At 38.0% G+C, this 25220-nt stretch overlaps 1 protein-coding gene across 1 annotated transcript in view; it reads left to right on the forward strand.

The window, feature by feature from the left end:
* The window catches only part of Adamts6 (ADAM metallopeptidase with thrombospondin type 1 motif 6), a 268080-nt gene that overhangs the window by 212602 nt on the left and 30258 nt on the right, over positions 1 to 25220 (forward strand). The window contains exon 20 of the mRNA XM_055601955.1: positions 24438 to 24567. Coding sequence (XP_055457930.1) covers positions 24438 to 24567 — 130 coding nt within the window. The remainder of the gene's footprint in view (positions 1 to 24437; positions 24568 to 25220) is intronic.

Consider the following 25220-nt stretch of genomic DNA (forward strand, 5'->3'; position numbering starts at 1 on the left):
AGTTGGCTTCCTTCAAAGCCAACACCCTTGCTGCTTCATGGACTGGTGAGTAGAAGTGCTGTGCAAGCAGCATCTTCCTTCTCTCTGGAGACTAAATGCACCACCTCCAACATATAGCATTAATACAATGGGCAAGGAGCAAACCCATTCTTCAAGGCCAGGGAGGCCTAGCGTACCTCACCATTCCAAAACCAAAGTATACATTTAAAATAATAGTAGTTAGAATGTTGAAATTGAAGTAAATGACACATTCCCATTCTAAACTTGCATTTTATCCACTGAATCTCTAAGCACCTCAAGTATTTGAAAAGGAAAAAAAGAAATTCAGAAAAAAATTACCATGTGACAGAATCCATATTTTTGAGTCATAAAAATTAAAATCATCTATTACTATAACTCTGATTTCAGTAGTAAAGACTATACAATATGAAAAATAAAAAATGAATAATGCCCTATTAATATTCACTTATATGAAATACCATAAAATATGGTTAAATAGAACTTGCAATCCATCTTAAAAGTTCTTTTATTCCCACTGTTTTATGTGTGAGGTGTCTGATGACTCATAAAGTTTTCAAAACTGTAGTGCATCATCACTTGTTTTAATAAAATAAAATGACAAATACCACTTCAGATTATCCTCACCTAATTCACCTTTTGTTCCCATAAGAGCTATTGCATTACATTCAGTGGCATTTATAAATAAGCCTTTCTTTGTGCTAATTAAGTCACTCTTAGTTACTCTATAAATTAATCTTTCCCTTTTTACCTACCAACAAAAAAGCCTTCATTAGGATAACATATATTAAGTTAGGCCATGAATAGAGTAGAGTAAACTTATTAAGGATGAGTCCAAATAATTTAAGGTTTGAGCACTCTAATAAGGATGTTCTAAAGCTGACGTCAGCTGGGTTAGGGAAGCAAAGCATGGTGCTATCTTCAAGTATGCATCAGAATGCTGAGCAGGGAACCCTGCTTCCTATTCTTATTTTGCTCAATTGCTATCTTTGAGGATGGTTTAGACATAGCCCTGACTGAGGCCAAGGAGAGATTAAACGAATTCCCAATGTTCTTTCAACTTGTGATTCTAGTCATTCAGAGAGCATGTAGTCCAATAAAGGTGGAGGTGACATGAAGACTAAGTTCAAAAGACAACTGAGTATACTAAAGTAAAAAATATGAAAAATCTGAATGAGTTATTCTTTTCCATAACAGTCATATTGAAAAATGGCAATGATTTGTGAGTAAAGGGAAAAACAAAACAAACAAACAAACAAACAAAAAACTAAAGAAAAACAGGAAAGGAGAAAAGCCGCTGGAAGGAGAGGTTCCTTTCCATAGTATGAACTGCTTTGATTCTGGAGCTGCTGATCTTCTCTATGAGCTGGTTCTCAGAACCCAAACTCTACTGGAGTGTGAGTGATTATGAGCATTTATGAGCCATTGCTTTTGTTGAGGGAGGGAAGACAGTGATTGAAAGTTATCAGATGTGTTGTGTAGAACTGTCATTTGTCTTGGTCATCCAAGTATGATTTGGGGACCCCATTTCAGAGCTCTTGTAGAGAAACATTGAGTAGGGACTGTCATTCCATAAGCTCTCCATATGGTTCTGGTGCCCATTTAGTATTTAAGATCACTGTTTATGGCTTTCAGAGCAACTGAAACCTAGCACTGTAGTCATGAAGAGTTCAAGACCTGGTCAGTGAAGTCTTAATCTTTGAGAACTCATTGTGCTCCTAGAACAATATCTAAAATATTCTAGGAAAACTAAGCATTTATAGACAAAAAGTAAGTGGTTATGAGCACCCGTAAGCACATGAAACAATAATTTTGAAATGTCTTGTTTTCATTTTCTGTTGAGGTGATAAAATACCCTGACAAAAGCAACTTAATGAAAGTGTTTATTCCATCACAATTACAGGTCACAGTTTACCATGGCAGGGAAGCCCAGGGTTAAGACATAGGAACTTGAAGCAGCTAGTCACATTACATTCACGGTCAAGAGCAGACCGCACTACTGCATACATCCAGGGCTCGGCTTGCTTTTTCTATTATACAGCACAACCGCCCTTCTGCATGGAATGGCGTCACCCACAGTGGTGTGTTTTCCCATTAACAAATATCCCCACAGACACGCCCACATGCCAATCTACTCTAGAAAGTTCTTCACATTCTAGACTGTGTCAAGTTGACAAGTAAAACTATTCTTTCCACTGTAGGAAATCGGATGTCCTAGAGTAGATATCTTGTTGTAGATACTAGCTATTAAACTTATTTTTCATATATGTGCCTCAACTTTTAACTCAAGAGTCTTTAAATACTGGAAGCATATGTTTAAATGAAATAAAGTTTCTTAGAGCTCAGGAATGTTAATCAAAGAAAAAAGCCAGAGTCATCTACTATCATGGCAAAAAGGAGTTCATTTTCAGTTAAAGACCTTAAAGGAAAATGTATTTATACATACATTTCACTCAGAAACTGGGGATAAAAACTAAAGTTAATTCTTAGTTATGACATTTTACTTTTCATTATGCCATATGCAGATTATTATATACTGCATAATTTTTTAAGATTTACATTTTTATTTATTATGTGTACAATATTCTGCCTGCATTTATGTCTCCACACTAAAGGAGGGCACACAGGTATTACAGATGGTTGGGAGCCACCATGTGCTGGGAATTGAACTCAGGACCTCTGGAAGAACAGCAAGTGTTCTTAGCCTCTGAGCCATCTCTCCAGCCCCGATATACTGTATAATTTAAATGAGTCCCCAAAGTGCTACTAATGGATTAATGACCATAATCATGTGTTAACTGATAAATATCAGTTTAATAGTGAAAATAATATTATTTTATGATTAAACTTTAGAACCTGTTTTTGAGTAGTAATTAATGCCATATAACATTTGCTCCATTAGCTCTCAATGTTTTAAGTAGCAGTTACTTTATACTTAACCACTGACTTTAGTCATTGTATATCTCCCTTTATTTTAATGCTGCCTACATGTGTTATTCTCAAAGCTTAGCACATGTCAGAACTACAAGAAGGGTGTCTTAAAACACAGGTTGCTGTCTCCAGTTTCTGACTCATGAGCACAGGTCTTGATAGTTTCGGAGCCTTAAGCCAGCAACTAGATTAGAAGCCATGTGAGAATCTTCATTTCACTTAATTACAACTGGCTCTGTGGCTTGACTGTTTAATAACCAATGAAAAATGTATAGTTTTAAAAAACGTATTATGATACATGGTATCTTTTTAATCATCCTCAGCAGCCACACTAAATAACCTTTGCTTTGATTAATTTTATTAAATTAATAGACTTCAAGTTAAATAATTTTTTAATTTAAGATGTAGCAGTTGAGACTAATAATACTTTAACATAGTGTTTCTCTAATAACAATAGTTACTTTGAACAAAACTTTTTCACCACTTAGCACCTCAGGAACTTGCTTTATATTCACCCAAAAGTATCTTCTTCACCAACTTGAAAGTTTGCTCAAAAAACTTCCCTCCCCCCAGAACAATGACTCTTAATTTGACACAGGTTAGAAAGACCAGGACTCTAAATGTTCCTGAGATCCTGACCCTTGAGCTCCCCCTGAAACCCTGCTTTTTATAAATGATTATATGGGTTTAGTCTGAACATCAAATTTTTAAAAGATCCCTGGGGATTTCTAAGGTGAGGTCCATATTAAAAAATTACTTGTTTTGGTGTGAATTAAAAGTTTTAGTCCTTAGAAAACTAACATCTCTTATTAATTGGCCATGAGTTAAAAGCAAAGGCTGATGCGATTCAAGAATGAGCATTTGGGATGAAAAATAGAGACCAATGTCATTGAATAGAGTGGAAAAATTGGTAAAATGGCAATCCATTAATTTATTTAATGTGGTCATTAGATTTGGACATGCCATAGAAAGTATATTTATAGCTCGGTTTGTTTGCATGTTTTCTTCTTTACCTGGTGGATCATTTATCACATCTAGTTAATACTTTCAAAATTGACTGCAACTATGCTAAACAGTTTTCAAAGACTTTAATTGTAATTTCAACTTTCTGTGGTACTTAGAGCAGATCTGAGTGTCCTTGCTCTGAGGACACCACCAGAATTTCGGATTTTAGAGCATTTTATATGTAAGATTTCCCAATTAGGAATGGTCAGTCAGTAAACTCTATGCAAATATGTAAAGTCAATGTTATATGAATTGAAAACATTTCTGGTCTCAAGCAGTTTGAGTAAGATATTCAATTTATAAATGGCTGCTATAGTTAACCAACTACAACTCAGAATGTAAGAGGCATGCAACTCCTGTTACACTGAAGTGTTTATGAAAACTCTCAGCGCTTCTTTTGGTAGTTCTAATCAGAAAGGAACCTCCTACATATTGGGGGGATATTGCTTCTTAGAGAATGAATCTTGCATAATGCAGCAATATTCATGATAATTTTCTGTTCTGTTTCAATTTTTTACTATTTAAACCATCCTTTTTCCATCTTCACAACCTACCTAACCTCTTTTCTGACTTTCTTTTTGTTTGTTTGTTTGTTTGTTTGTTTTTTGAATTTTATTTTTTTCTTATCAGTTACATTTTATTAACTCTGTATCCCAGCCATGCCCCGATCCCTCATTCCCTCCCAGTCCCTCCCTCCCTCCCTCATCTCCACCGTGCCCCTTGCCAAGTCCACTAATAGGGAGGACCTCCTCCCCATTCATCTGATCCTGTTTTATCAGGTATCTTCAGGACAGGCTGCAAAGCTCTCCTCTGTGGCCTAACAGGACTGCTCCTCCCTTCGGGGGTGGGGAGGCCAAAGAGCCAGTCATTGAGTTCCTGTTAGAAATAGTCCTTGTTCCTCTCACTATGGGAAACCAATTGGTTACTGAGCTACCACAGGCTACATCTGAGCAGAGGTTCTAGGTTACATTCATACATGGTCCCTGGTTGCATGTCAGTCTCAGAAAAGACCCTGTGCCCAGATATATTTGGTCCTTGTGGAGCTCCTATCCTTTCCTCATCAGACTAACTCCCCTTCTTTCTTATGATTCCCTGTACTCTGCCTAAGGTTTGGTCATGAGTCTTTGCTTTGAAAACACTGCTAGTTAGAGTCTTTCAAATGCGCTCAGTAGAGTCCTGTCACATGTTCAATGTGCATCCCATCTGTCTTACTTAACGAGGATTGATAATCTTACCCCATGTCCGCTCTCTTGATTATCTTTTTTAGGTGTATAGATTTCATTATGTTTATCACATCTTATAGGTCTATATAACTGAGTACATACCGTGTTTGTCTTTCTCCTTCTGGGATATTTCACTCAGGATGATCTTTTCTAGATCCCACCATTTGCCTGCAAATTTCATGATTTCCTACTTTTTGATTGCTGAGTAGTATTCCATTGTGTAAAAATACCACAGTTTCTGTACCCATTCCTCCGTTGATGGACATCTGGGTTGTTTCCAGATTCTGGCTATTACAAATAATGCTGCTATAAACATGGTTGAGCAAGTATCCCTTTTGTGTACTTGAGCAAACTTTGGGTATATAACAACAGTGGTATAGCTGGGTCTTGAGGAAGCACTATTCCTAATTGTCTTAGAAAGCGCTAGATAGATTTCCAGAGTGGTTATATCAGTTTACATTCCCACCAGCAGTGGACGAGGGTTCCCCTTTCTCCACAACCTCTCCAGCATGTGTTGTCCCTTGAGTTTTTCATCTTGGCCATTCTGATGGGTGTAAGGTGATATCTCAGGGTCGTTTTGATTTGCATTTCCCTGATGGCTAATGAGGATGAGCATTTCTTTAAGTGTTTCTCTGCCATTCGATATTCCTCTGTCGAGAATTCTCTGTTTAGCTCTGTTCCCCATTTGTTAATTGGATTACTTGGTTTGCTGCTTTTCAGCTTCTTTAGTTCTTTGTATATACTCGATATTAGTCCTCTGTCAGATAAAGGGTTAGTGAAGATTCTTTCCCAATCTGTAGGCAGGCGTTTTGTTTTGATGACAGTGTCCTTTGCTTTACAGAAGCTGTTCAGTTTCATGAGGTCCCATTTATTGATTGTTGCTCTTAGAGCCTGTGCTGTTGGTGTTCTGTTCAGGAAGTTGTCTCCTGTGCCAATGAGTTCTAGGCTGTTCCCCACTTTTTCTTCTAACAGATTTAGAGTATCTGGTTTTATGTTGAGGTCTTTGATCCACTTGGACTTTAGTTTTGTGCAGGGTGATAAATATAGATCTATTTTCATTTTTCTGCATGTGGACATCCAGTTGGACCAGCACCATTTGTTGAAGATGCTGTCTTTTTTCCATTGAATGGTTTTGGCTTCTTTGTCAAAAATTGAGTATTCATAGGTGTGTGGGTTTATTTCTGGGTCTTCTATGCGGTTCCATTGATCCTCCTTTCTGTTTTTATGCCAATACCATGCAGTTTTTATTACTATTGCTCTGTAGTACAACTTGAAATCGGGGATAGAGATACCTCCAGATGATCTGTTGTTGTACAGGATTGTTTTGGAGATTCTGGGTTTTTTGTTTCTCCATATGAAGCTGAGAATTTTTCTTTCAAGGTCTATAAAGAATGATGTTGGTATTTTGATGGGAATTGCATTGAATCTGTAGATTGCTTTTGGCAGGATGGCCATTTTCACAATGTTAATCCTACCAATCCATGAGCACCAGAGATCTTTCCATCTTCTGAGATCTTCCTCAATTTCTTTCTTCAGAGACTTGAAGTTTTTCTCAAACAGGTTTTTCACTTGCTTGGTTAGTGTCACCCCAAGGTACTTTATGTTATTAGTGGCTATTGTGAAGGGTGTTGTTTCCCTAATTTCTTTCTCGGCCATTTTGTCTTTGGTATACAGGAGGGCTTCTGATTTTTTTGAGTTGATTTTGTATCCTGCCACTTTGCTGAAGGTGTTTAGCAACTAGAGGAGTTCTCTGGTTGAATTCTGGAGGTCGCTCATATATACTATCATATCATCTGTGAATAGTGACACTTTGACCTCTTCCTTTCCGATTTGTATCCCCTTGATCTCCTTTAGTTGTCTTATTGCTCTGGCTAGGACTTCAAGTACTATGTTGAAGAGGTAGGGAGAGAGTGGGCAGCCTTGTCTTGTCCCTGATTTCAGTGGGATTGATTTAAGTTTCTCTCCATTGAGTTTGATGTTGGCTATAGGCTTGCTGTATATTGCCTTTACTATGTTTAGATATGTGCCTTGTATTCCTGATCTCTCCAAGACTTTAAATATGAATGGGTGTTGGACTTTGTCAAATGCTTTTTCAGCATCTAAGGAGATGAGCATGTGGTTTTTCTCCTTCAGTTTGTTTATGTGGTGGATTACATTGATGGATTTCCGTATGTTGAACCACCCTTGCCTGCCTGGGATGAAGCCTACTTGGTCGTGGTGGATGATATCTTTGATGTGTTCTTGGATTCGGTTTGCAAGTATTTTATTGAGTATTTTTGCATCAATGTTCATAAGAGAGATAGGTCTGAAGTTCTCTTTTTTTGTTGGGTCTTTGTGTGGTTTAGGTATCAGGGTGACTGTTGCTTCATAGAATGAGTTTGGTAATGTACCTTCTGTTTCTATTTTGTGGAATAGTTTGAGGAGAATTGGTGTGAGCACTTCTTTGAAGGTCTGGTAGAATTCCGCACTGAAACCATCTGGCCCAGGGCTTTTTTTGGAGGGGAGACTGTGAATGACTGCTTCAATTTCCTTGGGGGATATAGGGCTGTTCAGTCTTTCTACCTGATCTTGACTTAATGTTGGAAGATGGAATCTATCAAGAAAATTGTCCATTTCATTTAGGTTTTCAAATTTTGTGGCATATAGGCTTTTGTAGTATGACCTAATGATTGTTTGAATTTCCTCTGTGTCTGTAGTTATGTCACCCTTTTCATCTCTGATTTTGTTGATTTGGATAGATTCTCTCTGCTTTTTAGTTAGTTTGGCTAAGGGTTTTTCTATCTTGTTGATTTTCTCAAAGAACCAGCTTTTTGTTTCATTGATTCTTTGAATGGTTTTATTTGTTTCTAATTGATTGATTCCAGCCCTGAGTTTGATTATTTCCAGCCTTCTGCTCCTCTTGGGTGTATCTGCTTCTTTTTTTTTCTAGGGTTTTCAGTTGGGCCATTAAGTTGTTTGTATGTGATGGTACGAATTTCTTCTTGCAGGCACTTAGTGCTATAAATTTTCCCCTGAGCACTGCTTTCAATGTGTCCCATAAATTTGGGTATGTTGTGCCTTCATCTTCATTGAATTCTAGGAAGTCTTTAATTTCTTTCTTTATTTCTTCCTTAACCCAGCTGTCATTGAGTAACAAGTTGTTCAGTTTCCATGTGCGTATGGGCTGTTTGTTATTTCTGTTGTTGTTGAGGTCCAGCGTAAGTCCATGGTGGTCAGATAGAATACAAGGGATTATTTCAATCTTTTTGTATCTGTTGAGGCTTGCTTTATGACCAACTATATGGTCTATTTTGGAGAAGGTTCCATGAGGTGTTTAGATGTGGTGTTGTTTGTGTCACTGAGTTTCATTGCTTGTCTTCTTTTGTTTTTTTTTTGTTGTTGTTGTTGTTGTTGTGTAGTTATCTGTTTCCTCTGTTTCCTTCGATGTAGTTGTTTTCTTTGGTTTGGAGTTTCCCTTCTAGTAACTTCTGTAGAGCTGGGTTACTATGTAGATATTGTTTAAATTTGGTTTTGTCTTGGAATGTCTTGAATTATCCGTCTATGTTGATTGAAAGTTTTGCTGGGTATAGTAGTCTGGATTGGAATCTGTGGTCCCTTAAGGACTGTATGATTTCTCTCCAGGCCCTTCTGGCTTTCATAGTTTCTGTTGAGAAATCTGGTGTGATTCTGATAGGTCTACCTTCATATGTTACTTGGCCTTTTTCCCTTGCTGCTTTTAGAATTTTTTCTTTGTTTTGTAGGTTCAGTGTTTTGACTATGATGTGACGTGAAGAATTTCTTTTCTGGTCTAGTCTACTTGGTGTTCTGTAGGCCTCTTGTATGTTTATGGCCATCTCCTTCTTTAAGTTGGGAAAGTTTTCTTCTATAATTTTCTTGAAAATATTTTCCGGACCTTTGACCCTGATGTCTTCTTTTCCTTCTACTCCTATTATTCTTAGGTTTTGTCTTTTCATGGTGTCCTTGATTTCTTGGATGTTTTGTGTTTGGAACTTTTCTGATTTTATTTTTTCTTTGAGAGACGTGTCAATTTCTGCAAGTGTGTCTTCGGCTCCTGAGATTCTTTCTTCCATCTCTTGTATTCTGTTGGTGATGCTTACCTTTGTAGTTCCTGATCTTTTCTCTATGTTATCCAGCTCCTAGTTTTTCTCTATTTGTGTTTTCTTTATTGATTCTAATTCTGTTTTCATGTCTTGCACCATTTCCTTCATCTGTTTGAATGTGGACTCCTGCTTTTCAATGATAGTTTCTATTTTTTTGTCCGTTTCCTCTGTATGTATCACTAATTGTGCCTCTACTTCTTTGGGTATAATTGCCTATATTTCTATGAGAGCTTTGTTTATTTCTTCTTTATTTGCCTTCATTTGTGTGGACATTTCTTTGAGAGCTTTGTGCATTTCTTCTCTGTTTGCCTCAATTTTCGTGGTCATTTCTCTGAGAGCACGATTTGTTTCCTCTTGGTTAGTCTAGATTTCTTTGGTTATTTCTCTGAGGGCTTTGTTCATTTCATCTCTATGGGCCTCTAATAGCTGGAGAAACATAGTTTTGAGGTCGTTTTCTTGTATATCTAGTGAATTGAAGTGTCCATTGTTTTGTGGGGTTGCTGGTGAGGTCATTATGTCCTGATTTTTGTTGGGAGTGTTCTTACGTCTGCCTCTAGCCATCTGGTTATTTATAATCCTCACTGGTTGTTCCTCGAGATTGTAGTTTGGGCTATGATCCTCTCTTTCTGTTTTCTGGACTGTTTTTTCAGGAAGATGAGAGAGGTTCACTGCTTTGGGAGTGTGCACTGTGTTTTCAGTTTTGTCTAAGTAAGGAATGTGACGCTGGCGCTATTCGCATGCGCTTTTAGCGGGCGCAGTGTGCATGCGCAGATTCACTGACTATTGCAGTGGCCTGCAAGCCACTATTACACAGTTCTGACTGAGATCCAGGGATTGTTTGCCTGGATTACCTTGGTGGACCCGCAAGGCAGAGGCTTCAATGTTGGGGTCGCTATCCCAAGAATCCCTCTGATGCCCACACTAGGGGTGTGGGTGGCAGGGATCTCATCTGGTTGCTTCTGCGGAGAGGCCCTGGGTCTGGGGCAATCTCTCCCTAGAAGGCTCACTCACTCTCTTGCCGGACCAGTTGGAATGCACAGGGGTTCCCCTTGCTCACTACTCTCTGGTTTGGTCCTGCTGTGGAAGTGCACGGGTAGGCTAACAGTCAGCTCTCAGTGTCCACCTTTCCTGTGTGCTGCCTCTTTGTCCTTTCCCTCTGCCAGGAGGGGTTATGTTGACTGGTCCCTGGGTGGCTCGGGAAAGAGTTAGGATGAGTGTACTCAATCCCAGATCCCGGGCCCAGATCTCTCTGCCAGAAGCAGCCTAGCGGTAGAATCTATGTTTGCTGATCCCAAGAGAGTACTGGGTAGGGTTGAGTGTCCTCAGATCCAGAGCTTGGGTTTCTCTGCTAGGGGCCGCTGGGTGAGCTGGAGAGAGGGTGCTGTGTCCTTGGCAGGCTGCCTCTCTGTCCTTCCCCTCTGACCTTCTCCTCTGCTAGGGCAAGCTTATGGAGGTGCTCTCAGGGGAGTGCCAGCAGGGGTTGGGGCTTCTCAGTCGGATCCTGAGCCCTGAGCCGGTGTTTCTCTGCCAGGGGTCGGGGGGGGGCGGTGATAGAACTTGCTGCTAGACCTTATTGCGCTGGACCCAGGATAATCTCAGGACGTGTAGAATGACCACAGTCCCAGATCCCGAGCTGTAGTTTGTTTGCTAGGAGCAGCCGGCAGCACTGGGGTCCCGGCACTGTGAAGCCGCTGTGCGCCTCTTTATCCTTCTGCTCCGCTGCGGCAGGGTGATGGCGGCGTTTGGGGGAGTGCCCGAAAGGATTGGGTTTTCTCAGCCCCGATCTCGGGTTGGGGTACAGACAATGTGGTCTGTGGCAGATTCTGCTGGACGCCTCCTGCCTCCTCCCAAGAGGGAGTAGGGATTTTGAGCTGGGCGCGCAGCTGCAATCCATGCACGGCGGGAGCTCAATTGTGATGGCGGCAGGTACCCGTGGTTGGAGAGACCTTCCAGGGAAAGTCTGGGTGACCCGTGACCAGTCTGGCAACTTTCCTTCCCCGTGGGGTTTTTTTGCGACTGGGACTTCCAGCCTCAGGCACCCTTGTGCCCACCAATCAGCCTGGGAAAGTGATCAGGACACGCAGGCTTGCGGCACCAGCCTGGAGACCCAAAGCCCGTGTTAGCCGGGTTCTCTTCCGGGTTCTGGCTGGGCAGCCGAGAGTGGACCCGACCGATTCCCACGCCTTGGGAGCCTCCCCTCACCTGGGAAACACGATCAATCGCTGTTGTTTTAGGGCCCAGAGTTCAGTCTTCTGGTTGCTGCACGGAGTGTGTTGTCCCGCTTCTCAGACATGGTGTTCTCCCGGTGCCGCCATCTTGGCCCCTCCTGACTTTCTATAGTCCTTGTGATTGTAAAGTCTCGTAAGACCACCAACCAATAATCTTTAGCATTGTATTTAACTTTTATCTGTTTTTTATGCCAAGGAAGTCATTCTTTACTAATAAGTGTAAAGAATGGACAGAAATATGTCTTATATTGTATATTTGGTATTGTTTGCAGTTACACTTAAAATTATTAACTATCCTGATGTTCTAGCCATATTATCCCTCCACCACCAGGGTTTTTTTTCCTCTTTGGGATATGAAAGAATTGCATACCAGAGAACTCAATATTTTTATGTTTCCTATAGTGGCCTCTCTCTGCTAAACATTACTTTGAAGCTCAGGAGAAGAAAGATGAGTTAAAGCTGTGCTTAGATTAAAAATGAGAAAAGAGGAAGAGTTGTTGCAGAAACATTTTTTTTAACTTAAAGATCAAAAAGCAGAATTTTGGGTTTTTTGGTTTTTTTTTTTAATTTTAATTTATAAATGACTCAGCAGTTACGCAAACTTGCTGCTCTTGTAAAGGACCAAGGTTCAGTACCCAGCACCCACATCATAACTGCCTGTAACTGGAATTCTAAGAGAACTGATGCTCTCTTCTGACTTCTGTGAACACATGTACATAAGTGGGCCACATATATACACTCAGTCAATTGCACATGCACATAAAATAAATAATCTTTTAAAATCTATACTATATGTGTATTAGTTTTCCTGCTTAGATGTCATTGACTATTTAAAATGTTTTCATTGTTTTCCCTTATACTTATAGACTCTGTATCAATGTTCTTTCATGTTTGGTACATTTTTAATTCTTTTCCTTCCCTGGATGTCATTGTAAGTTGACTGGTTTTTATTTGAAGTGCTAGGCAAGCATTGTATCAGTGAGCTATACCCCACCCAACAAGTCTAATCTGTGTGTGTGTGTGAGAGAGAGAGAGATAGACAGACAGAGACAGAGAGACAGAGAGAGAGTAAGAGACAAAGAGGGGGAAGCGGAGGGAGAGAAAGAGAAAGAGTGAACTGAATATAAATGTAAAAATTGTTTTGTACATGTCTTCTTTCCGGATATGAAATTTTTAGTTTTATTGTATGCATCATTTCCTGATTCATCTGGATTTTATACATATTTGAACTGCTTTCTACTCTGACCTTTGAAAGATGGTTTCCAACTCTTGTTTTGGGTTTTGCCAATTCAAGGCTAAATTTTCAAATGGTGCCAGGGAGGTCAAAGATGCTATAGCATGCTCATGGGGTGCTACAAAATAGTGTACTCTTTTCAATGGTGACATGATAACATTGGTTCTACTCAACACAGATTATTGTTATTAAATGATTTGGTCCTATAAATAAGCAAAATTTAAATTTTTTTTCTGTGCCCAGGATGAACTATAAAAAATTATTGAAAACTAAAATGTTGCATGACAAAGTTTGAGAAATACTGACTTATTTTAATGTGTCATTAAAACTAGTAGAAAAAAAAATCATCTCACTTCTTTTTAATCTATTTTGAATTCATTCTTCTAAGAGGAAAAAAATGCATATAAGCCCAATTTAGGGCCCTAATTATTTTCAGGATTTAAAGATGAAAAGTGTTTTGTTCCTCTGGATTGAGAACTAGAGATTTTGAGTACTGTGTAAACTTCTCTTGTCTATATTCAGTATTATTCCTGAGTGTGTATCCTATCTCTGCCTCTGTTAGTTCAGTCTAAGGTTGACGCATGATTAAAGCACAAAAATGAAAGAAAGGAAAGCAGAAAACACAGTATATATTTAAAATGGTTTCTGATGGCAACTTCTTTGTAATTTAAAAATTTTATTTTTATTCTATAATAATTAATTTATAAATAACACAATTTTCAAATTATCTTAATGAATTTATCAGACAGATTGTCTTAGCCTATAAAGCATTAGATATTTCTTCATCATTTCTATGGTGAATCTTTTGGTGGCATATATTTTACTTACAGGAATGATACAATACAAACATAGTGTGAACTTAAATTGTAGTAAGTTCATTCTGAAATATCATTTTTAATTGTTTTGAAGGTAATTATGGAAAGATGTAATGATGAGCCTAGCCTACCTTAAGTCATCCTTGTAACCCAGCATTCAGGATACTGAGAAAGGAGATTAATGGGTTAAAAGCTGCTTAGAGAGCTTGAGACCAACATGGGCTTCATCTTGAAACTCTCTTTCAAAATAAAGAGAGGGAGAAAGAAGGATAAGAGGCTAGAACTAATACCCCACTAAGAGAAACATCCTCAAAAGACCAGATAAAGCAGAGAAAAATGTTTGACATGCTTACAAATGTCCTTTGCAAATTCCAAAATGTCTGTCTAACATATTTAACATCACTAAGAGGTCAGTTCACACAGTAAGTGTTGGGGGCTTCACTTTTATTTAACTAAAACTTTTAGGCACACACTGTAACTTTGCTGGAAAATTGAAATAGATAAGTACCAATCTGGAACAAAAGAAAAACAAAATCTAGTAGGTTGGTGTTGGTGGTAGGGTTGGGGGGATCATATTTTATTATTAAGTAAAATATGTATAAATTTTATTTTTTATTTTAAATTTGTAGATGTTTTGCCTCTGTGTGTGTGTGTGTGTGTGTGTGTATGTGTGTGTGTGTGTGTGTGTGTGTGTGTGTGTGTGTGTGTGTGTGTGAATCTTGTGTATACAGTAGTCACAGATGCTAGGAAAGGGTGTGGTATCCTCTGGAACTGGAGTTACAGAGGGTTGTTAGCCACCAAGTAGGTTCAAGGAATGGAACCCAGGTCCTCTGGAAGAGCAGTGAGTGCTCTTAGACACTGAGCCATCTCTCCATCCCTTATTTTATTTCAAAATAGATTTTATTAAAATTATGTCTGAAACACAAAAAAAAACTGAATCATATAACTAAATCTGCATATCTTTTTTATAACTAAATGAAAGATTTCAGGTAGAAATTGTAAATGAATAGTTAACAGAACTTTACTTATTGCTATGAGTTACATAATTTGAACAAGTCCTTAGGGAAAAATTTTTTTGGTGTAAGTTTGTACAGTGTGTTATTGTTTGATAGTGTGGGCTTCTCAGAATTTTATTTCTGATCATAGCAGAGTGAGACACAGTACAGCTCATTGTGATCCTTATAAGTATCAAACTCCTGGGAGAAATGTCTTAAGCTTAAAAAGAATAAAAATTATCCAATTTTCTTCTTGCTTTTGAAAAGTAAGCTATTTAGAAGACTAGACAAAAGCCTATCCATCCCTGACTGACAATGGCACTCTCACATTGATTCTTTCCCACTATTCCCTTTGGGGTATGTCTAATGGTGAAAACGAAGAATGCCTTTCAACATATGGGATTTGTTGGACCAGGCAGCACAACAGAGTGTCTGTGACTATCATAGCTTCTAAGATTCGTGACGCTTTAGCCCTGAACTTTAACATTGATTTAGTAAATATACGCTTCACTATATGAAGAGAGCTTGGATGTCTATTCATTCACTGGAGAATGTCATCAGGCTAAAAACAACTTCAAGTGCATTTCTGTTGCAAGAGTCATCAGTATACACTCAGGCTGTGTTTCACTTCACAGAATTTTAATATTTAATGTTGGAGAGATGGCTCGACCATTAAAGGCTAGGCTCACAATGAAGAAAGACAAAATAGCACTTTTTCACAATCATAACATGCATCCCTACAAGGAAGTAGATACAAATTATTTTTGAAAGATAAATCCCCTTCAGTAGGCTCCTGTCCTGTTATTTGTTTTCTCCTACTTCCCATGTCCATCCCATTTGTCTTTCTAAGTGAGGATTACCCAGTCCTCTTTCTTATTTATCTTGTTTAGGTGTACAGATTTCAGTATGTTTATCCTATAGTATATATCTGATATCAACTTATAAGTGAGTATATACCGTGTGTGTCTTTCTGATTCTGGGGTACCTCACTCAGGATGATCTTTTCTAGTTCCATCCATTTGCCTGCAAATTTCATGAATTCCTCATTTTTTATTGCTGAGTCATATTCCATTCTGTAAATGTACCATAATTTCTGTATCCATTCCTCCATTGATGGATATCTGGGTTGTTTCTAGGTTCTGGCTATTATGAATAAAGCTGCTACAAACATGGTTGAGCAAATGCCGTTGTTTAATACTTGAGCATCTTTTGGATATATGCCTAGGAGTGGTATAGCTGGATCTTGAGGAAGCACTATTCCTAATTGTCTGAGAAAGCACCAGATTGATTTTCAAAGTGGTTGTACAAATTTACATTCCCACCAACAATGGAGGAGGGTTCCCCTTTCTCCACAACCTCTCCAGCATGTGTTGTCACTTGAGTTTTTTTTTATCTTAGCCATTCTGATGGGTGTAAGGTGAAATCCCAGGGTTGTTTTGGTTTGCATCTCTCTAATGGCTAAGGATGTTGAGCATCTCTTTAAGTGTTTCTCTGCCATTCAATATTCTTCTACAAAGAATTCTGTTTAGCTCCGTTCCCCATTTTTTAATTGGATTGCTTGATTTATTGTCTTTTAACTTCTTTAGCTCTTTATATATTCTGGATATCAGCCCTCTGTCAAATATAGGGTTGGTGAAGATCCTTTCCCAGTCTGTAGACTGTAGTTTTGTTCTGACGACAGTATCTTTTGCTTCACAGAAACGGAAAGACTCTCCCTAGCAGTATATCAAAGCAGATGCTGAGACTCATAACCAAATCTTCGGCAGAGTGCCGGGAATCATATGAAAGAAGGGGGAGTTAGTATGACCTAGAGAAGACAAGAGTTTCATAAGGACCAAATATATCTGGGCACAGGGGCATGTCTGAGACTGTTTCTCCAACCAAGGACCATGTATGGCTATAACCTAGAGCCTCTTCTCAGATGTAGCTCATGGCATCTCAGTATCCAAGTGGGTTCTCTAGTAAGGGGAACAGGGACTATTTCTGACATGAACTCAATAGCTGGTTCTTTGACCTTCACCCCACCCCTGCCCGAGGGAGGAGCAGCCTTGCTAGGCCACAGAGGAGGACATTGCAGCTAGTCCTGAAAATACCTGATAAGCTAGGGTCTGATGGAAGGGGAGGAGGACCTCCCCTATCAGTGGACTTGAAATGAGGCAGGGAGAAGATGAGGGAGGGTGGGATTGGGAGGGAATGAGGGATGGGGCTATGGCTAGGATACAAAGTAAATAACCTGTGATTAATATAAAAAAGTAAAAATTATTTTAAAAAAAGAAAGATGAATCCTTTTTTCTATTCTTATTTTTTAATTTGAAGAATATAAGAGTTTAGCTTAAAAATTATACAACTTGTTTATGATTATATCTTTACTCTAAATAAAATCTGAAGTATTCACTTGTTAGTTCCAAGAAAAAGATTCCACATGTGATTTTTTTAAGTTATTTTATTTGCTAATAACTATGCCATAGTGCACGGAAAAAGTGATCCAAGACCTTATAAGCTCAGCATCATTCCTTAAAATTTAAATAAATATGAGAAATAAATTCCTACTAAAATCATGGAGATTAAGGTTTAGTAATACAAATTAGCTCTTTGTTCGTTGCTTTGGTTTTGAAATGGGGTGTTAAATAGTCTAGATTGAGCTGCTCCTCCCTTTATAGCAGAAGATGACTTTGAACTCCTGATTTTTCTACCATTGCCTTTCCAGAGCGCTGAGATTATAGCCATGTGTCACCAGGCTGAGCTTCAAAGTTCCCATTTGTAGTTAGCATTCTTACATTTCCTGTTCAGCCCCTTGGACATGTTAAAAAGAACTGATAAAAACTCAAAGACTGGGGCTGGAGAGATGGCTCAGTGGTTAAGAGCACTGGCTGTTCTTCCAGAGGACTCAGGTTCAATTCCCAGCACCCCCATGGCAGCTCACAACTGTCTGTAACTCCTGTCCCCAGGGATCCAACACCCTCACATAGACATGCACACACTCAAAACACCAAAGTACATAAAATAAAAAATAAATAAGTAAAATTTGAAAAAAAACTCAAAGACTACAACAAGAATACAAAATCAAAACATGTACCTGCTAATTACTTTCTCTGTCTCTGTGTGTGTGTGTGTGTGTGTGTGTGTGACTCTTTCTGCCTGTCTCTGTCTCCATCTGTCTCTCTGTTTATCTCTGTCTCTGGTGTTTCTGGGAATTTAATTAAGGGCTTCATATACTCTAGGCAAGTAATCTACCCTGAGCTATATCCTCGGCCCTACACCCTTTATTCTTTAGAATATAAGTGGTAAACAGACGTTAGAGAGGCTGAATATTTTTAAAATCTCAACTACTGAAATAAAGAGAAAGGGCAAATGAAAACTATAGAATTTTTGGATCTGAAAGAAACATTAGAGGTCATCTAATTTATTGCCTTATTTTGCAAAGAGAAATGAAAATTTGTCTGAGTTCATTTACTGCCTAAAGTTAAAAGCAGTTAGAGGTGAAGGAAAACAGAAACAAGATAAAGTGAAATGGAAGGACATCATAGTCTTTTGATTATGAAAGAGTTCTTAAGATCAATGAAGATCACAAAGAATGAAATACCTAGTAATTTAACAAAATGAGAGGAGTTTACAGCTAAAAATATCAGACTTGAAAATGCAATATTTTATTAGGTAAGATATGTAATATAATGACCCTTCCCTTATGACCCTTATCCTTTCCACTCTATTTTAATTTTTCTCATTGAGGTCAAGATTTTACCTTTCTACATAGTAATTAAATTTATGCTTTTAAACATAGATTGAACTTAGTGGATCAGATTAAGTTAGAAATTTTTTCAGGAAAGATGTTACTATGCTCAATAGTAGAATCCCTTCTATGTGTGCTGTGATCTCAAGTAAAACTATTGTCTGTGTGCCCCCTCCTAATTTATCTTCAGTAAACACAATTGCTCTAGAAAAATGTAGTAGATTTTAGACAGGGGCTCACTATGTAGCACTGACTGCTATATAGATCAAAATGGCCTTGAACCCACAGAGATCCACCTGCCTCTACCTCCAAGTGATAGGATTAAAGGTAGATGCCATCATGGCTAGCAAAGAAAACTACAGTATGTTTAGAGTGACCTTTCTGCTTTGATCATCCTGTGTTTCCCCAGGACATCTCCTCTTGTCTAGGACAGAAGAGAAATACTGGGAAAGCAAAGAAAAGAAGCTTTTGAAAGATTAAAAACAAACATAACTGAGCAGTAGGCTCTTCCTAAGAAGGAAGCCATGTGGGTGGAGTTGATTGGTCCTCTGGGTGCCAGCTGTTAGATCCAAGGCAGATGGATTCCCTGTGCCCTGCAAATGCTTATGTCTGGCCAATAATCACACAACACAACAGCCAGATTCCTGAAGTTGAAGGCAAAGCAAATAGGTTTTGTTTTGTTTTGTTTTCCTGGCACTTGTCACTCTTTGAATGCTGTCTGCCTTGGATATTGGGATTAAATTAATTTTACTGACCATATTCTCTGTATGCTGTGGTTATATAATGTTGTCTTGGTTGCTAACTACTTTAGATGCTGTGGCTAAGCAAATTATTGCCTTAGACACAAGCCACATTTCTAGTATAAACTCAGTATTCCCTTCTTTTCCTCTCCAGAAATATATTTTTTATGGAGAGATGGCACACTATGTCACTGTATTCAATTATTTGGAGGTCAGTTAGCCTTCAATCCCAAGTGTACATTTATAGCTCTCTTTATTTTCCATAATGCCTTAGTCATATGTTTTGGTAGTTTCTACTTAGGACTGAAATGTTCGGTCTTATAGAATTGGGAATACCTAGAAATTTACCTTGTCCTTATCCACTGCTATCCTCAGACTTCTTGGGTTTAGCACATGGCACTGCTTCAAGTTAAATTTTCAAGCACTAACTTCTGGTTTCTACTTTAAAAATGGTGAGCTGTCACGAGAAGATCAGTGGGTCTTCAAGTGCTTTATTGTAAATGAGTCTTTCAAGGTATTTAATTATCAAAAACGAAGAAGGTCAGTGTCCTCAGGATTGGTCTGAACCATGAAGTTTCCTCACCTGAGACAATCACCACCTACAGTAACAAAAAAAGAGTTTCATCCAATACTGACTTGTCATTCTGTGGATTCCTTGCTCTTTTCCTGTGTTATATACACTATTACAAAATACCATTAAAAACTATTTTCTGCTGTGTACTTAAAGCAATAATTCAAGTTCAGTTCTTTCATTGTAGAACAAGACCTTAGGTGGCCAAGTAGATCTTAATTTTAAAGTATTGGGAGAATTTTAAACATAGGATCTGTTAATTTTTTTCTTTTTTTATCTTATTTTCATCTTTATTTTTTTATTAAATTTTTATTTTTTATATTAACTACAGTTTATTTACTTTGTATCCCAGCTATAGCTCCCTCCCAATCCCACCCTCATCTCCTCCCTGCCCTTCTCTAAGTCCACTGATAAGGGAGGTCCTCCTCCCCTTCCATCAGACCCTAGCTTCTCAGGTCTCACCAGGACTGGCTGCAATGTCCTCCTCTGTGACCTAGCTAGGCTGCTCCTCCCACAGGGGTTGGGGAAGTCAAAGAGCCAGCCACTGAGTTCATATGAGAGACAGTCCCTGTTCCCCTTACTAGGGAAGCCACTTGGATACTGAGCTGCCTTGGGCTACATCTGAGCAGGGGTTCTAGGTTATATCCATACATGGTCCGTGGTTGGAGAAACAGTCTTAGACAAGCCCCTGTGCCGAGATATATTGGTCCTTATGGAGTTCCTGTCCTCTCCAGATCTTACTAACTCCCTCTTCTTTCATATGTTATCTTTATTTTTATTAATTACAATTTATTCACTTTGTATCCCCCCCATAGCTCCCTCCCTCATTCCCTCCCAATCCTACCCTTCCTTCCCCTTCTCTACCCATGCCCCTCCCCCAGTCCACTGATAGGGGAGGTCTTCCTCTCCTTCCTTTGGCTCCTAGTCTATCACATCTCATCAGGAGTGGCTGCAATGTCTTCCTCTGTGGCCTGGTAAGGCTGTTATTCCCCCCCCCAGGGGGGGGGGAGGTGATCAAAGAGCGGGCCAATCAGTTCATGTCAGAGACAGTCCCTTTTCTCATTACTATGGAACGCACTTGGACCCTGAACTGCCATGGGCTACATCTGTGCAGGGGTTTTAGGTTATCCCCATGCATGGTCCTTGGTTGGAATATCAGTCTCAGAAAAGACCCCTGTGCCCAGATTTTTGATTCTGTTGCTCTTCATGTGGATCTGATAAATTTAAGATTTCAGACCAAAAAGAAGTGAGGGATGCTTTCTTCTCTCTCTCTCTCTCTCTCTCTCTCTCTCTCTCTCTCTCTGTGTGTGTGTGTGTGTGTGTGTGTGTGTGTATGTGTGTGTGTGCGTGTGTGTTTTGGGAATTGAACCCAGTGCCTTGCGCATGTTAGCCAAATATTGTATCTCTGAGCCATGTCTCTAGCCCAAGTTATGTTTCCATTTCTATACCTAAGTGTATAGAAATTCAGAGCTGATTCTTAAAAATCAAAACTGAAAAATATGCACATTAAAAGGCTCTAAATAGGATATACTCTTTGCAAAGGTTTAAAGTAAATGTATATTAACAAAATAAGAAATAAATTATTTATACTTTCTAAAGTTTTAAGTTTATTAATTTTTTTACAACATGGAGGGTTACATAAAGACAGTTTTTATGCTAATAATTTAAGATTTTTTTTTAAGAGTAAAATTTAGTCAGTATAGTTTTAATTTTATCAATTAAGTTTTCAGGTCATCTGCCTCTCTCCAGGGAATAGGGACACTGAGCCATGAGAATTTTTTTCCCATTAGGTATTCACTGACTGGACATCTGGACATCTTATGTATTTTGGTTATAAACTATGGATTTGAAAGTATAGTAATTTCCTATAACTGGATCATAATAAGGTTTAAAATTAATTTAGCAGTGTCTTACATACTACTTTAAAAGAAGCTATATTTATGTGATCATATACAAATATTCTATTTTTCTTGATCACTTAGATTATTTCCATTTGATCTCTATTTTCTGCTTTCTAGAATTAAAAGTTATATTCACCTTGATTTAAAAATCTGTCCATTTAGTTCATTTGTTGACATTAACTTTAAGATCAAAATAGAAAAAACAAACTGTCAACCTGCCAGGTGTGGGGATAAAAGCTGGAAGAAAATATGTCTGCTATTAGATGAAATAGTATAGTGTTGTGGGAAAATTTGAAATATGTTAATGCCAACTGATGCATCATTTTAGAAGAAAATTAATGAAAGATGAGTATAAGGAAAAATATCTTTGTAAAATATAAAACTATTTTAGTTATCTTTTCAAGGACATTAATTTTTCACTTAATCAAAAAATAGCATGCTGAAATTATAAAGACCCAGAAATCCCTTAGTTCCTGGTTTTTAGGACATATGGAATATACAGCCAAAGACGAATCAATCTGTAATTCTTAATATGAATCCCAACATAATTTAAGAAGTATGGGTGTCTTGTGTTTTGTTGAGGGAGTGAATGGTGCATTGAATTAGCAAATTTAGTTTGGGAATCTATGTATTGTTAAAAAATAACCACTGGGTCTTACCAGATAACCAAAGAGCTGTAGGCTCTTTGATATGATGTAAGACTATTCTCAATGTTTATTTTATTCAGTGTAGTTTTGTCTATTGGTTTTAGCAGTAAATATTACGAGCAAACATTTTTGAAGATACATACATAGGCTAGAATTAATCTAAAAATGAAATGTAAATCTCTGCTAACTAATTATTCCAATGTGATCTGTGATTCCAATTGAAGAGGACCTGCTTTTAGAATAAAGGCTGCTTTAAACAAATACGGTTGTGGACAAACAACGTTGGGTAGTGCTCTCTTAAAGAAACTAACCTTTTATCTTAATCTTTAGAAACCAACTTACAGTTTCTGTCACTGAAGCAACACTGATTCCATCTTGTTTGATATTTATACTATTTTGAGAATCAACCAACAAACTGCATTAAATGCCAGCATTTTTGTTTCAAGAGTAGTCACATTTAATGTCTTTTAAAAATTCTTGATGTAAGTGATCATTTCCTTCAGAGTGGGTAGAGCTGCTTGTCTGAGCCACTATGAGGAGCTGAGCCCTGTGACTAACAGTGGAGGTATTTGACTAGGTAACCACATGGATATGGTTATCTGCCCACTGGAATGACACAATGGGGAGGTAATATGATGAATATCATGGAACATCTGTGAGTGGATCGCAGCTTTGCTTCTTCTGAATCATTCTTCCTTCAAAAAATTCAGTTTTAATAGTTAAAAATATTCCACTGCTGTCTTTTGCTGTTCTAGGAATTGGGAGGGAATGAATACAACAAACTTTAAGACATTTTGCTATTTTTTAGACCCCTAAAAAGATGTCCCCGAAGGTGATCCTAGGAGTGTGGAGTCACTGAAAGCAATAAAATATACCTTCTTCAACAACTTACCTAAGAGATGGAGGCTACGGAATTTAGTCTCCTCCTGAGAACAGTAGACTTCACATTTAAAGGGTTTGGCTTAATGTGACAAAAGCAAGACAACTGAAGCCTACTCACCGAGGCCTCAGCAGCCTTGGAGAAGTGTTTGGTGCCTAGTTCTTCAGGGAAAAGTTTCCTTCATCAGATGATCTTTTTCATAAGAATTCACACATTTTTGAACAATCTCCTTTTTAAAGAAAGAATATGACAGCTTAGAAATAATGAGAAGAAATGAAGGGATGGATGGAAGGAGTGGGGAGGCAGGCAGCCTGGCAGACTGACTGAAGAGCTATATAGAGTTAGCTGGAGTTCAACCCTGCTTACCCGAAGGCTGTCAGTGCTGCTTTTACTTTTACTTTATTCAGCTTACGTGTTTACAGGGAGAGGTGGGTGACAACGTCAGGGAACAGCTTCACTTGTGCTGTTATGCCCATAGTGAATGATGTCTTTTGTGTGATCTGAGACACTTGTTTTCCTTTGATATCTTGAAATATTTGTCTTTTATCTTTTGATTCTTGATACTAAAGCAAAAATGAGTGTATTTAAAATCTTTTCACCAAGGATGTTTATAAATAAAGTGTGTGTGTGTTTGTGTGTGTGTGTGACTGCATTTTGTAAAATGTGAGCAAGTTGTGGTAGACATGTCTGTCAATAAATCATAAGCATATACTTAAGAATTTTGTGAATTGTAGAATGAGAATGTTTTAGTGGTGCTATAAGTGACATGGACTGCTGCTTAAGAACAAGGTAATTATTATGCAGATTAATATTAGGATAAACTATATGTGCAATTCTTTGACAGTGGTATAAATGAACAGGCATCCACCTCTGTTAGAATAAACAGACCAGTTTCTTACAGTCCATTACATATGAGATCTAACTTGATGAGCACTTAGAGAGATGTAGTCATAAATGGAAGAAAATAAGTGAAATGTGTGGATGTGATGCATTCCTAATGAAAGATGACCTTGTTTTATCAAAATGTCAGAAAGTAAATTAGTCTTTTTTGCTTTGTTTTAAAATAAATATACATCCATTGTCTTGTATTGAAATGTATATTAATACATCTTATCTTGTGATATTTTGGAAAATTCAAGTATTTTTTTAAGGAAAGCATGAAGATGAACATAAAAATGGAAATGCTAATTGCAGCTTCAAAACATCTTTGATTCTGAATATGAAAACAATCATTTTGCCTAAAGTTTGACTATAATGAGCAGCACTTCTGTCCTGTTTAGAGAAGTAGCAAGTTTTTCAAAACAGGACAACAGTGATCCAGTGAGCTTGACTTTCCAGAGGAAAGCAGTACCTGCCTCACCTTTTGGAAGGGAATCTACTCTCTAATTAATAGTGCCATTCCTTTTTTTTTTTTTTAAGGTGTCCAAAGACAAGAAGTAGTATGTAAAAGATTGGATGACAACTCCATTGTCCAGAACAATTTCTGTGACCCTGACAGTAAGCCACCTGAAAATCAAAGAGCCTGCAACACTGAGCCCTGCCCACCTGAGTAAGTATGACAGAAAGTGAGAATTTGTTTCCTTGGGTTCAAAAAGAAAACATTATGTATTAATATTTGCCTCTTGCAAAATTTTATGGTACTTACTGCAGCATAAAGCACATAAAGCAACAAAAGTGGTAGACCTTTTAAAAGACCACTTGCTTTTCTTTTTCCTCTTTTCTGCTAGGTAGCTTTATAAACTTATCTCAAAATAAATCTTTAAAAACTATGTAAAAGAAAATTATGGGGGGCTGAAGGGATGGCTCACTGGTAAGAGCACTGGCTTCTCTTCCAGAGGACCTGGGTTCAATTCCCAGCACACACATGGTGGCTCACAATTGTCTGTAACTCCAGTTCCAGGGGATCTGACACCCTCATACAGACATATATATATAGGCAAAACACCAATGAATATAAAAAAAAATCATGTAAAAAAAAGAAAATTATAGTCAAAATCCATGGTCTAGGTTTTGTCACAATAGATTTAACATATTTTTGTATCATTTTTAGTTTAGCTCATCAACTTAATGCCCTGGCATTCAAGATTTTAAACATCACACTGGTCGTCTAGTTGGTCATTTAAGGCCTCTGGATGGTACTGGTTACAACTGGTTTTTTGTTTTTGTTTTTCATGACAGGGTTTCTTTATGTGGCCCTGGATG

Source organism: Psammomys obesus, unplaced genomic scaffold (genome assembly GCF_907164565.1).
Source record: "Psammomys obesus unplaced genomic scaffold, mPsaObe1.curated_primary_1811, whole genome shotgun sequence".
NCBI classification, from domain to species: domain Eukaryota; kingdom Metazoa; phylum Chordata; class Mammalia; order Rodentia; family Muridae; genus Psammomys; species Psammomys obesus.